Source organism: Pyxicephalus adspersus, chromosome 3, assembly GCF_032062135.1.
Source record: "Pyxicephalus adspersus chromosome 3, UCB_Pads_2.0, whole genome shotgun sequence".
Lineage (NCBI taxonomy): Eukaryota > Metazoa > Chordata > Amphibia > Anura > Pyxicephalidae > Pyxicephalus > Pyxicephalus adspersus.
Window position 1 is genome coordinate 61,519,737 of NC_092860.1, and position 15,257 is coordinate 61,534,993.

General features: G+C 37.5%; 1 protein-coding gene across 11 annotated transcripts in view; it reads right to left on the reverse strand.

Annotated features, from left to right (window-relative positions):
* Positions 1–15,257, reverse strand: part of KDM4B (lysine demethylase 4B) — a 189,640-nt gene that overhangs the window by 172,195 nt on the left and 2,188 nt on the right. For 10 of the 11 annotated variants that reach the window (XR_011919846.1, XR_011919847.1, XR_011919848.1 and 7 more), the window contains exons 2-3: positions 9,158–9,335; positions 6,729–6,904 (exon numbers count right to left, since the gene is read on the reverse strand). Coding sequence is in view for 7 of the 11 variants with exons in the window: in XM_072404900.1 (XP_072261001.1) it covers positions 6,729–6,904; positions 9,158–9,298 (317 nt within the window). In the remaining 4 variants the exon portion in view is untranslated. Of the gene's footprint in view, positions 1–3,115; positions 3,307–6,728; positions 6,905–9,157; positions 9,336–15,257 lie in introns of those variants that run through there. The other variant, XM_072404904.1, reaches the window with a different exon arrangement.

The following is a 15,257-nucleotide window of genomic DNA, read 5'->3' on the forward strand; positions in this document are numbered from 1 at the left end:
GGGACACTGCCAAAAACATGTAACTTCCATCTTCAGTCTTGAAAGGGTTGAGGTGCAGCCACCTTAGGACACTAAATGTAAAATGAAATTGATTCAACTGTTTATATACATTTTTTTAATAGTGCCACTTAGTGAACTTAGTGCACATATACTGAAAAATAAAATTTAAAGTATATGTAAGCCCACTGACTAAAAAAAAGTATAATACACATAAAATTTTACATGGTACTGGAATTTTAAGTAATCTTCAATATTTTTTTAAATGGCTGCTTCCATGAAAATAAATCTGCTGATCCTACTAAGGCTTTCATATTACTGTAAAACTAAGTAAAACTGCTTTCTAACAGTTTCGCTTCCTTATTATCACCCTGTTAATTTGTCACCATTGGAAATTAATTTACTATTTATACACAAGTTGCACAATCCAACGTTGCGAGAAATGACATGAAGCCATTACTGTATATGCTATAAAGACAGAAGGTGGCTGAAGGAGATCAGCAGCAATAAAATGCAACAAAAACAATAAAAAGGTTTTTAAAAATATGTTTATGATACACAACATCTTAGCAAAATAAATGTAATGTATTTAAGGAAACCCCAAAATTGACTGACAGTCACTGATCCAAAAATCCTGATGAGCAAATCCTCCTATCAGCAAAAGACACAGTCTAGCAGAACTCCACAACACCCTGCTCCTACTGTAGTCAGCAGCACCAGAAGCAAAGAATGTGTTTAACAACCTCAAGTTAACCACCTCCCTGTAAAGGAAACATTAGAATGAAAAATCCATATTTTTTTCTTATTTAAAATGTTTAGGATTAAAAAATTAAACATTTAATTTTATTGTTCTTTTTTTATTTCCTTTTGTAGTCTACTAGTAGTAGTCTACTATTACACTAGTAGTAGTAGTAGTAGTAGACACTATTACACTAGTAGTAGTCTACTACTACTACACTAGCTAATCTATCTATACCTCACTGTTTACATAACTTAATAAATCATGCACACAATTTACACATAATCTAAATCACTGGATAAATTATCCCCCTCCCTGCTGTGTTCAAATGGCTCCTTAAAGATGAACTTCTGTTGTCTTGGAAGTCACCTACAAATAGTTGCTGGCACGTTCAACTCTAATTTCCCTTAAAGCATACCGAAACTCAGAATTTTCACTTTACATAACAGGGTAGACAAAGGTAGACCAGGTAAAAATTCTGTTTGTTTGTTTATTTTTTTAATGCAACACACAAAAAAAAAAAAGAAAAAAAAAAAAAGGTGCAGCACCGCCTCTTAACTCTCAATCGATAGACGATTGAGAACGAATGGGAGCGCAAAGGGCCTTTTGCCATTCTTACACATGCGCAGTGAGAACAGCAATTTTTTTTCCCATTTACATCACCCCATTTTGCGCATAAGTTGGGTGTTGTAGGTACAAAAACCCAGAAGAAGAGGAGAAGATGGCGGCGCCTGGAGCGCCGGCCCAATGATCGATGCCGGGATGACACAGGACCCGATGGAAGAGACCTCTGGACTGATCGCCAGCCTTGTGGAATTGAAGGTAAGTATTTTTTTTTTTGTTTTGGGGGACTTTGAGTTTAGTTCTTCTTTAAGTCTATTCAGGGTAGCAAATATCTCAATTGCTGGGAAAGGGGGAGAAAAAAGGGAGGGATTAATTATAAAAATATCCATATCTAGAACCTAATCTTATTTTGATAGAACTGCGTATAATAGGAAAATTGGAATAAAGTTTTGAGGTACTTACATTACTTACAATTATTTTGTGTGTTGGTGGTTTTAATCACTCTTCGGATATATAATCCTAGTGCTAATTAGATTTAGTTTTAATGCGGTAGTTGAAGTTCCTGACAGAAAAATATCATCAGGGTTGCCATTTTGTTGAATATATCATGAACATAAAAGAAAGTTTCAAGAATTAGGTAAAAGATTGTAAATAGAACTTACTTGCTGTATAGGGAATTATCAACTAATGTCCTGTTAAAGGAGATAGTCTAAGCCAATGCAAAGTGTAATGTTGAAATCTGTGATACCAAAGGGATTGTTTAATATTCCAAAGATCCTTTCTGGAATATATGTTTACATATAAATGTAGCCTTTGATTGAGTTTAATAATAAATTCCAAGGGTGACAACATAGGATATGCTTGCCTTCCTAAAGTTATGGTTGGGTAAGAGTTTCTGGGATGCGCAGTTTATGTGTATGATGTGATCATAGTATTGTCAAATTCTGTACTGTAATTAAAAGAGTTGTCACTGCAAAGTGCATAAGTACTTTTCTATATTTGACTGATTGATCAAGCTAAAAAAACCTTACATGGGGAGTATAGTATAGTCTGTCCCTGTGTGGATTAGGGATGTAGTAAGGAAAAAGAAGTTCACAAGTCTGCACCTAAAATATATTTATTAGGAAGTGAAAAAAATGTTTCCTGGTTTCCATAATAAATACATAATTCTTTTATATTGATAGGGGAAAATTACTCCCTTTTTGCGATATGTGGAAAGAAGAATCAGCATGTCCACGGCCAGCCACCAGGGCACTAGGACCGTGGGCAGGCTGACTTTAAATACGTTAAATACATGCCTCCATGTGCGTGCTTAACCACACGCTGTGGACTCCCCCCATGTCAAAGAAGGAGCAGCTCCCGGCCCCGGACCGAAGTCCGCGCCGGAAGCTCTCCACAAAGCCGGCATGGAGACAGATCCATCAAGGGGAAAACAGTGTGGAGAATTCCGCCGCTATTGCCTCCCGGTGGGCCTGTCAGAGGTTTCTAAGCGCGTCTTTCCCACCAATCTAAAGGAGGGGAGGGTATTATTTTAAGGTTAAGTTAGGACATCAGAGAACCCTAATCTTCTAGTAAAAGGAGGGTAAAAAGATGAAGACTGCTATCTTACATACATAAATAAAGTTTATCCTATGTAAAATAAAGGGGATGTATATATGTCACCCTGATATATATGTGAATTATTAGGATTACAAGTTTTTTTAATACTATGTGCCATATTGTTAAGAGAATAAAAATGTATCTATTGGTAATGGCAAGTATGTGTTCATAAATCTTACACAATAAATAGATCTCTCGCCCAGTACAGTGCCTCACCTGCCAAACCATGGAGAGGAGGATTAGTCCTCTCCCAAGCAGGTCCAGGGCATTGGAATTCACCAATGCCCTAACGAAGAAGGAGACAGAGTCCAAATAGACGGCACTGTTCCATCTAAACGTCCCCAAACAATCGTGTGGGGACCTCCCGTGCCTCATAGAGCACTATGTTGATCAGCAGAAAAAGGTACCTATAGTAAACATAAATTGTAAAAGGTAAAAAAAAAAAAAAAAGATACAGATATTGGAAAGCCATAATTATTTTTCAAGTTTTTACTAAGATGATCCCAAATAAGTGTTTGTAGTAAAATATTAGAATGATTGACATAGAGATATTACAGTTTAAAATCGTGTTTGAAAACCATGCATTCTTGAGTGATGCAAAAACTCACACAGTAGTAAAAATAACAAATAGTTTGTTTGTTAATACACACATAAAGGGGTATAAAGGGGTACTTTGCAGTGACAACTCAATTACAGTCCAGAATTTGACAATACTATGATCACACATCATACACATCTTAAACTGCGCATCCCAGAAACTCTTAACCAACCTTAACTTTAGGAAGGTAAGCACATCCTATGTTGTCACCCTTGGAATTTATTATTGGACACAATCAAAGGCTACATTTCTGTGTAAACCTATATTCCAGAAAGGATCTTTCGAATATTAAACAATTCCTTTGGTATCACGGATTTCAACATTACCGTTTGCATTGGCTTAGACTATCTCCTTTAACAGGACATTAGTTGATAATTCCCTATACAGCAAGTAAGTTCTATTTACAATCTTTTACTTAATTCCTGAAACTTTCTTTTATGTTCATGATATAATCAACAAAATGGCAACCCTGATGATAGCTGGTCCAGAGGAAGGCAAAAAAACCCTGGTACAATTTGCTTCAACAGGGGAAAAAAATTCCTTCCCGATTCCATGAGGCAATCAGATGTTCCCTGGATCAACAGTCACTGGTATTTTTACTTTAAAGCCTTAATACCCTATTTACAATCTTTTACTTAATTCTTGAAACCTTCCTTTACGTTCATTATAAATTCAACAAAATGTCATCTTGATGATACTTTCCCGTCAGGAACTTCAACTACGGCAATTAAACCAGCAGCAATCCAATTAGCAGTAGGAAAAACTTTATTCCACTTTTCCTAATATACGCAGTTCAATCAAATTGGAAATAACGGTCATATATTTGAAAGCCATTATCTTACTACTACTATTGTATTGAATGTATTTGTTATGTACTCTTTAAACTATGTATGATTTTTCATATATTGTACACACACAGAAGATAATATGAATAATTGTTAAACAAATCAGAATATGTCGTTTTATAACAAACCATTGATATTATGCCTGGTTTTCTTCTGAACATTGTAGTTTGGGTCTAACTAACACTGATATCCCCTGTTGAAGCCAATTATAAACGAAACGTGTCGGGTTTGAGACTTAAATGACCTGAAAATGTCTTACAAAACTATGTATCAGAAAATAGTATTTAGGTTGACAATACTCGGTTGTTTTTAGCTACTTTGAATGTAATGTAATCCTATACAAATTTATTAGGTTCTAGGTATAAATATTTTTATATAGTTATTAAATAAAGACAATCATCTTTAATCAATGATAACTAGTGCCTCAAAAAGCATCTCTTTCCCTCCCTTCTTTCTTCCCCTTTCCCAGCAATTGGGATATTTTTATATATGGGGCTGGCACTCCCTCAGCTTCACCTGAAGTGACTCCATAGAACCCGACTGGGTATTGGTTCTTTCCCTTGCTATCTATATTCAGGGTAGCAAAAATTTTTGATGCACCTTTGGAAACAATTCTGTCATCAAACATCTGCAAAACCTGTGATGGACAGGTATTGATTAACATGGATGCATCAAGCTCAGGGTTATCCAACTATTTATTATTGGGGCCAAAAATACTTATTTCCAGCATCTGGAATTACCCATAACTTAGAGCTTGTTATATAAAAAATATAAAAAAAAAAAAAAAAAAAACACTGACATAGTTAGGATGCCCCTATAGTTACGCCCCTTTAGACTTATTAACACCAGCTCCAAAAAGCAAGCGAAAGCTAGTCTTTCATTACTCACTTTTTCTGCCAAGCTCTGACAGGTGATGTAATCTACTGTGCTGGCAGCAAGTGATGAGCTGATATGTATCAGGTGAGCTTCTGCTGCCACTGCTAACAGGCCAAGAAAACAGACTGGCAGTCCAAATTCTGGCCCGTATCTTAGGCTATGTACACACACTCGATTGTTGTTGAAAACTATCTTTCACGATGTGAAAATGTATTAATAGGAAAAAACTCAGATCTGAGCATGTATGCCCCCCCTTTTAAGGTTTTCTAGAAGTTGGTAACTGGTGATAAAGAAAAGGCGGATTTACTAATCACTTCTTTTTAGCTCTGTGAACAAAAAATAAAATGGAAGAACTAAAGTAATAAATGCAAATAGCAATGTCACAGCCTTAAACAAGCTACAATGGCTTAAAAATTGATGTGATTGAGATCAGTTGGATAAAAAAAAATGTTGATACAGCACCTGGGCCAATGGATTACATCCACATCCACGTCCTGAAAGAGCTGAGCTCAATTTCAAAGCCATTGTTTCTAATTTTTAGAGACTCTTTAAATCACTGGGATGGTAATAGTGGATTGGCAGAAGGCTAATGTGGTACCTAAATCATTATCAGGTAACTACAGACCAGGCCACCCAGGTACCTACGGATACATTTCTGCCCAGAGATGGAAACATATTAACTGGCTGATAACTAAGAGGGACTGTAAAACCAAACACTCTCAAGCTTTGTATATGTGGACATGGGCACCACACCACATTGGCTCGAATCTCTATCTGCATAGAGTTTGTAAGATCTCCCCGTATTTGCGTGGACATTAAATTGTGAGCCCCTTTGAGGAACAGTTAGTGACATGACTATGGACTTTGCAAAGCATTGCGTAATATGTCGGTGCTATATAAATACTGTATAATAATAATAATAATATTAATATTGGGGAAATGCTAAGTTTGAGTACAATGCTGGGTAAAAAATAATGGGTAAAATGCTTAATTTCGAAAAGATTAAGCTGAAGTTTGAGGAATTGAGGACTTCTCTGTGTGTTGCTAGCTACTTTAGGCTGGGTCTACACAGACATTTTTAAAAATGCATGTAAACAATCATACTGCGTTTATATGCGTTTTTATGCACTTTTATAAGCGTTTTAAAGCTTGCCTTTAAAATGCAGAAAAATGTCTATACATCTATACGTTTTTAGTTTCACGTTTCAAGTTCTTATAAACGCAGGTAAACTCATAAACGTGCCTCAAGGAAACGTCCAGGGTAGATTAGCCTATTGGAATGCATGGGAGTTTCAAACATGGGCTTTTAAAGCCTCAGGTTAAACGCTGGGGAAAATGTCCGTGTAGACTAAGCCTTACTGTCTAGTTTAGCTTTAGGTTTTAATGAAAAAAAAATAGTGCAAAAATAAAAATTAAAAAGTATATTAAAAAATTCCTTTCAGGTATTATTTAGCAAAGGCAAACAACTGTGTTTACTCAGTTAGAAAATGTCTCTAGTATGAAGCCTTACTTGTCACTGTTGGCTAATTTGCGATATTCTCCCACAGTCATGGGCTTCTTCTGTATGTTATACTGAGTAAAAAGGCCAGACTGGCCTGTAACAACCTGCTGGATTGGAGCAGGAATAACCATGTCATCCAAATCATCATAGGTTCGTCTGGGTTGCCACTCTTTTGGCGGTATAATCTAGAGGAACAAAACAAAACTAAGACTTAGAAGAACTATACTTGTTTATATATATATATAAACAAGTATAGTTAACATAAGGAGGTTTTAGCCTAAATTACTACAGGTCTAAAATCATAACTGTCAAAAAATACCTTTTGAAATTTATACAGACATGTGATATAGAATACTATGCACAAAAAATGGTCACGACTTTATTAAATCAAGCCTAGTGTCTCCACAAAAAGGCCTCTCCTAAGCATACTTATCTTGCCTGAGTACCCAGTAGACTCCTTTCTCATTTGCAGCAGGTGCTCCTAGATTGAGGCAAGATCTATTTTGTTTGGTGACCCAGCGCAGCGACACCTTGCCAATAATTAGCTGACAAAAATCTTAAATAATGCAATAAAATTTTGAATATTGTTATCAGCCCTGCCCAGTTCACGTGCATAATTCTTAAAACATCCACCCAACCCACTCAGTTTTACTTACAGAAACATAATTGTTTATGTTCGATATAGACAGAACCTCTGTAAACATGCTTGTTGTCAAATTTAATTTCAGGGAATTTGATTATTTTATAGATTGAGTGTTTTTTCTCATTCATAATATACCAACTATTACATTGTTATGAATATTTGATATTCTTGATTGCCCTGCAAAAAGTTAACCAATGCCCATCTCACCTTCACATTCTCATATTATTGCAACTCACTGGTTTATAGTTTAATAATACTTCTTATTTTGTACTCTACTTTGTTTCTGCCTGCAACTCCACCATTGGTGGTCAACAGCTCTCAAGTTTTTGGTACCAATTCCTGACAGGTTTTCAGGCAAATCTAATACTGGGAAACCAGATCCTAACTTTCCCCCCAGTTCTGGTGCTGTATTTTCTACAGCACAGTCTTCCCTATTTTTCTTTACTCCCTATTTTGATTATCCTGCTAGCACTTTCTTAACCCTCTACTAAATTCTTTTTTGTATCCCTCCCAGTTTCTGATCTGGGGAAGATGACCATTTTCAGCACCAAATCCCTTTTAACCCTTTTTTTTCTTCTTTCTCACTCTAAATCTCTACAATGACCTATTTTGTTTAGCTAATGTTTTATCACAGCTTACTTTTAAACAATGTCGAGGGTCTATATTTATCTTAGAAATTAATAATGATGCTCAGTTACCTTCAGAAAACCAAAGCTGAATTTTTTTTTAAAACAGATGCATTTAGGCAGGACTGCATAGCTAAACTGACAAAATTTGTACCTACCTTTTCATACAGACTCAATTTCTAAAACTAAAAATGTATCCATTCCACTAAGCATATACTTTTACCAAAGAGTTAGCAGGTCAAGAGCTCCCTCTGCTAGGCTTACATGGATTTTTATATGCCAACCACAGAGGTGGGACTTATTACAACAATCTAATGACAGCAGGGTGGGGGTTGTCTGAAGGGCTGTCTCCACATGGATTATGATGCTTGTGGACACTTCCAAAATGCCCTTGTTCTAGCTAATATTAATAAATTCATAAGTACAAGTTTTAGGAGATGCCATCCCCCCAGATTATTAATCACCAAAATACGGGGTTCAATGAGACCAAACTAGGCATGTCTGGGACCAGAACAGGCTAAATATGGTTTCCAGGCTTTGGTGAGGCTTGGGACAATAGTTATTGGTCTCAAAATGCTCACCACTCCGATCCAGTTACAAATTAGCCAACTACTACTTTATACAGAATGGTATAATGGCAATATACAGATTTTTAATAAATGGGTTTCAGAATACATCTCAGAGTTCAATCAGATGCCACTCTACTAGCCTTATCTGAGTTTTATGACACACGGAGATACAAAACTCCAAATTTTACAATGGGTGTTGTGAACTAGAGGGTCTGGAAGGATGCTGGTTGTTAGATCAAGAAATATCTGATACAGGGAAATTTATGGCCCTGGTCTGTTTTAAAACTAAGACAAGACAAATGTTTATATTTAGTGGAGAGCTCAAGAATTAATGTTATCCCCATTATCACACCCGCCATTGGTTATCATTATATGGTAGAATAATCAAACTAGTAGCTTACAAAAAAAAAAAGTGTTAACGTGGTTTATATTGTCTTTTAACCTTATATGAATGAAAGGGATTCGGCATTTCTGACATCAACAAGTATTTCCTGTACTTATTATTATGTATAAACTGAGATTGGAAAAGGAAACATACTTATGAAAGTGTTTAACAATAATAAATTGTATATAAATAACTAGTAAATAATAACCACTTACCTTTGCCAAGCCGGCTCTGTGTGCTCCCTGAGATTCTATATAAGCCATGTATTTTCCAAATTCCTGAAACTCCTCCCAGGTAGGTCTAAATGTTAAAATCTTGCAACTAGAATTCTGTGCTTGTGAAGTATCTGGCCCCATGGCGACCTTCTGGGAGCTGGTCCAGGAAAAAAAAAACCTGAGAAGCAATGTTTAATAATAACTAAGAAAAGCAGGTTGTTAAAACATTTCCATACTTAGAAAAAGTGGTTTAGGAAAATCTGTTTGTGACAACTCTCACGGGTTCACAAAATATGTCTGTCGACAACTGTCTAGAAGAGGAATTTACCCTAATTTTAGAGATATCATGCAACTTTTTGTTGTGTCTACAGGACAATGGAAAATGTCCAACCGTAAACAATCTTCAAAAAAATAAAATAATTTTTAAATCTTCCTAAAAACAAAGTTTGGGTTTTGCGTACTGTTAAGTATGTAGAATAGTATAGACTTTTTTTAATAGTAGCTATCAAAGCGATTTTTTTTCACCTAAAGTAGGTTCGCCAAAAGGTATATATTCCACACATTGCAAATTTCCAGTTTTGACTGAAGCTTTAATCTGGAAAGAATTCAAACTAAACAGTTTCATAACCATAACCCCTACTAAAGTGTTCTCCAAGAACAGACATCTAGATTGCAGTTTCCCAGTCTATAAATGGTAGCTGCACTAGCTCTCTTTTTTCAGGTACAGTTGACAATCAAAAATCCGGCAATCTCCGGACCTGAGATGCGCCAGATTTTTGAAAATTCTGGATTTTTTTTTATACTTACCTTTACACATAGGCCAGCCTTCCTCTCACAGCACCGCGGACATCTGGCACAGTTCCAGGGAGCAGGCACAACGTGTATTTACCGGTAGTTTAGCAAGCAAGACCTAACAGCTGTTTCTGCAGAACAGCGCCATGAAAACATTAGTGGCCAAACTAATTGGCCAAAAGTGTACTGCAGTCCCTGTATTGAAAATGCAATTTGAAATTCATGCCTGGAAACTGAAGGATCCTGATTATCGATGGCCGGATTTTCGATTATGAACTGTACCCTTTTTTTTTTTTTTTTTTTATCTTTAGCTTTTCTTAGCGATCTTACTAGCAACATATGTGTTTTCTAGGGTTACAATATTTGCCAGACAAAAGTGTTAAGACTAAACAACTTCTCCTGCTTTTCTTATGTTCATACCATGGGGGTAAGGGTATTCTGTAATTAACATGAACAACAAAGCTGAGCTTTAACATCAGTGTTTGGGATGAGACAGCAGACTGACACATAAGAATGTGCATTTATATATAGTCACCTGACCAAAAGCAAGAGACAAAAAAAAGCTCTCTCTACTGTGCTAAAATATACCTATATATATATATATATATATATATATATATATACCTATATAATATAATTCATTCTGAAATCACATTTGTTAGCCAAAATGTGATTTCCCATAGGTTTCTATGAAAATCATTTAATTTGTTCTGAATGCTGTCCACAACTTAAAGTTTTATGCTGAATGCTGCACATAACAACAATGTAATAGGTTTTATAAAAAATAGTCAAAAGCACAATATAAAAGGTCATAATCTCACCAAAGGCTGAGATGAACAGCTTTCCAATTCTGTGTTCACCCCAGAATTTTTTTTTCAGCCGGGTGGTGGGAAGATGTAGCCGAGTGGTCAAAAAGGGGGTGTTGAAAAACACGGCAAATTTAGTGCTCCCAGTTGTTTATGCCATAGGTATCCAGTAACCTCCTATTCTTTCAGTGTTCTACCTTCTCCCTATACTTTGTTTCAACTTTGTAATGCCTGCCCATTACATCCAATTTTTCATTCTATGTATTTTGCCACAACTGTCCAATGTCGTGTATTGGGACCCAACTTCCTAGTGTTCTAAGTTTTAACTGTGTAATACCTTGTAGTAGTTTAATAGTACATAGTTCTCCCCAGAAGGTTTTAGCCGATTGCTCTGCCCAGCTGCCATGCCTCCCCCGCCCACCTCTCATCCGCAGATCTAATCCTCTGCATGTTTCTGCTGCAGTTTTCCATCTGGTCCATCTTTCCTGTTTACTAAGAATACTATCCTATACTTTTGCTTCATACACATACATGTGCTGGAGGTGAACTGACATATTCTGAAGGTTAGGCGTCAAGGGGTTCACATATGTGCTAGAAAAATTAAGGGATTACTATACATGTGCTGGAAACTGAGCTAATTGCACATGTGCTGGGTTCTAATGAGTATAAACTCAAACAATTAAAAACACATGCTGGGTACAGATGAGATTCAGACTTGGACTCTGAAAATGGTGTCCAAAACCGGACAGTCGGCAAAAGACTAACCACCAGTATTACCCATTATGGTATTCCCAAAGCTCATCCTGCCCAATCAAGGTCCTGCCATGCATCATATTACTATCCAACTCTCTTCACACTTCCTGGTCCAGGTCATATGATTCATGGTCAGCTGCTTCCTTTGCCTCAGAGGACTAGGGTGTTCCGCAGACGCACTCCTTCTGCTGGAAGGCATGTGAACAACACCTGAGGGTATCTCATCACCAGCAGTCCCCCTGCTGGTGGGGTTGGTGTCTGTGGCTCACAGGACCTACACTCATCACATCCCCGTTTTAAGGAAGTGGCCTGGCAACAGGAAGTTGCCTGGACAAGGAGTTCCTTGTGGTTCTACTCCCAGGTTTCTACTGGTCCAGTTTCTGTGTAGTGTTCCTGTGTTATCCGTCTACCAACCCCGGCTTGCTTTCTGACGACTCTTGTTTGCTGCCTGTCCTGACCTTTGGCTTGTTTCCTGACAACTCTTGTTTGCTGCCTGTCCTGGCCTTTGGCTTGTTTGACTACTCTTTTGGATTTCACTCTAGCTCTAAGTTTTGGTTGCTGCTAGTTAGCAGTCACCTGCCTTGGCGGGCATGGGGGCCACAATCTGGCAGTAGCTCGCTGCACAACAACCTCACCTCTAGAGGCTCTGGAGAAGACCAAGCTACTGCTTAGACCATGCGCCCCGTGCACGTCCCTACCCACTGGGTTGGTAACGCAGTGGGTCCACCACTTTGCCCTGTGGAGCTGTGAAACTGCCCCTCCGATAACATCCTCTGGCCCCCGGCAAGTTATTTTGTATTAAATACAAATTTAACATATAATAAACAATGTTTGTTTGCATTGACAATGTTAATCAGTACTGCCTCGTTCCTCGAGGGACTGTACTCTTTTGACTAGACAAAGATCACCTACTTGGTGGTTTAGTCATTTTACATCATATTGTGTAACATTTACCACTGTTCAATACACACGCTTATAATTTCACTAGATTTACAGTAAATACATTGCATTAGAATATAAATTGGCAATAATGGTAGGTCATGTCATAATAAAATGTATGCAAATAACATATTATAGTTCAAAAAGGTGGTATTGTTAATGCTAACATACAGTTAGTTTTATAAATATTTGGACAAGGACAACTTTTTTCTAATTTTAGTTCTGTACATTACCACAATTATTTTAAATGAAAACTCAGATGCAGTTGAACTGCAGACTTTCAGCTTTAATTCAGTTGGTTGAACAAAAAGATTGCATAAAAATGTGAGGAACGATACCCTTTTTTTTTTACACAATCACTTCATTTCAGGGGCTCAAAAGTAATTGAACAATTGACTCAAAGGCTATTTCATGGGCTAGTGTGGGCAATTCCTTCATTATGTCTATCAATTAAGCAGATAAAAAAGGCCTGGAGTTGATTTGATGGGGGGGCTTGTATGTGGAAGGTTTTGCTGTGAACAGCCAACATACAGTCAAAGGAGCTCTCCATGCAGGTGAAACAAGCCATCCTTAAGCTGCAAAAACAGAAAAACCTATCTGAGAAATTGCTACATTATTAAGGGTAGCAAAATCTACAGTTTGGTACATCATGAGAAAGAAACAAAGCACTGGTCAACTCAGCAACGCCAAAAGATCTGGACGTCCACAGAAGTCAACAGTGGTGGATATCGCAGAATCATTTCTATAGTGAAGAAACCCCTTCACAACAGCCAACAAAGTGAACAACACTCTCCAGGAAGTAGGCGTATCGATACCCAAGTCCACCATAAAGAGCAGACTGCATTAACCCCCCTAGCGGTAATCCCGAGTGTGACTTGGGGTGGCTTTTACATGCAAAAAGCGGTAATCCCGAGTCACACTCGGGGTAATTTTAGAAGCCCCCCTTACCTTTGTCCCACGCTCCAGCGGCGATCGGATGGTCCTGCTGTAATGCCAGGGCGCCGGTCCGTCGGGGGGCATGGCCGGGCGGGAAATTTAAAAGCAGATTACTGAGTAATCTGCTTTTAAATACCACCCGGGTCCCGGCCACGCCGCTGCTCGCATCAGCAGTGAGATGCGAAGCACAATGCAGGACTTCTGCATTGTGCTTCGCATCTCCCTGGAGATTCAGAGCAGCAGCGTCTGTGTGAGGCGGGCAGGACATCCCCACTCGCATCACCCAGAAGGATGTGACATCTTCCGGGTGATGTGAGTGATGATGTATTGGGGGGTGTGTCCGGGCGGGAAATTTAAAAGCAGATTACAATGTAATCTGCTTTTAAATGGTTTTTACAGTACAAAAACACCACACAACATGAAATAAAAATAAAAGTACATTTTTAATTTTATATTTTATTTTAAGATTACATTGTTGTCTATTATTTCATTATTTTAAAAAATTATTATTTATAATTATGAATTATATTATAATTTATGATTATAATATAATAAATAAATAAAGTTATCATACCTGTGAGTTAATCCTAAGAATTACAGGCCCACAAAATAAACAAAAATTTCTATGCAAAAAAAAATAGGATCACTTTTTGCATCAAAAAACTGACAGAATTAGAATGCTAGGGGGGTTAAAGTAAATACAGAGGGTGCACTGCAAGGTGCAAGCCACTTAAAAGCCTGAAGAATAGAAAGGCTAGAATGGACTTTGCTCAAAAACATCTAAAAAAGCCAGCACAGTTCTGTAAAAACATTCTTTGGACTGATGAAACCAAGATCAACCTTTACCAGAATGATGGCAAGAAAAAAGTATGGAGAAGGCGTGGAACAGCTCATGATCCAAAGCATACCACATCATCTATAAAACATAGTGGAGGCAGTGTGATGGCTTGGGCGTGCATGGCTGCCAGTGGCATTGGGACACTAGTCTTTATCGATGATGTGACAGGACAGAAGCAGCCAAATTAATTCTGAGGCGTTCAGGAACATACTGTCTGCTCAAATCCAGCTAAATGCCTTCAAATTGATTGAGAGGCATTTAATACAGATGGACAATGTTTATTAAAGCAAAGAAGTGGAATATTTGTGAATGGCCAAGTCAGTTACCTGATCTGAACCCAATTGAGCATGCATTTCACTTGTTGAAGACTAAACTTCGGACAATAAGGCCCACAAACAGCCAGCAACTGAAAGCCGCTGCAGTAAAGGCCTGACAGAGCATTAAAAAGGAGGAAACCCAGCATCTGGTGATGTCAATGAGTTCAAGACTACAGGCTGTCATTGCCAGCAAAGGGTTTTCAACCAAGTATTAGAAATAAACACTTTATTTTCAGCTTTCTAATTTGTCCAATTACTTTTGAGCCCCTGAAATGAAGTGATTGTGAAAAAAAGGCTTTAGTTCCTCACATTTTCGTGCAAAAAAGGCTTTAGTTCCTCACATTTTCATGCAAAAAAGGCTTTAGTTCCTCACATTTTCATGCAAACTTTTTGTTCAACCCACTGAATTAAAGCTGAAAGTCTGCAGTTCAACTGCATCAGAGTTGTTTCATTTCAAATTAATTGTGGTAATGTACAGAACCAAAATTAGAAAGAAGTTGTCTCTGTCCAAATATTTATGGACCTAACTGTATATCCTATTTTAGAACAGTCAAGCTGTGACTTGTTCAAACCTACCAACAAGCTATGTTAGATTTGCCAGACTTGATACAAATTGAATGGTGTGGCTGGGTACCAAAGTAAACAACCTGCTTAATTTTTAGTTAAGCCATTACTAGAAATATACAAAGGAGATTATGTCTACTTGCTTTAAGTGTTCT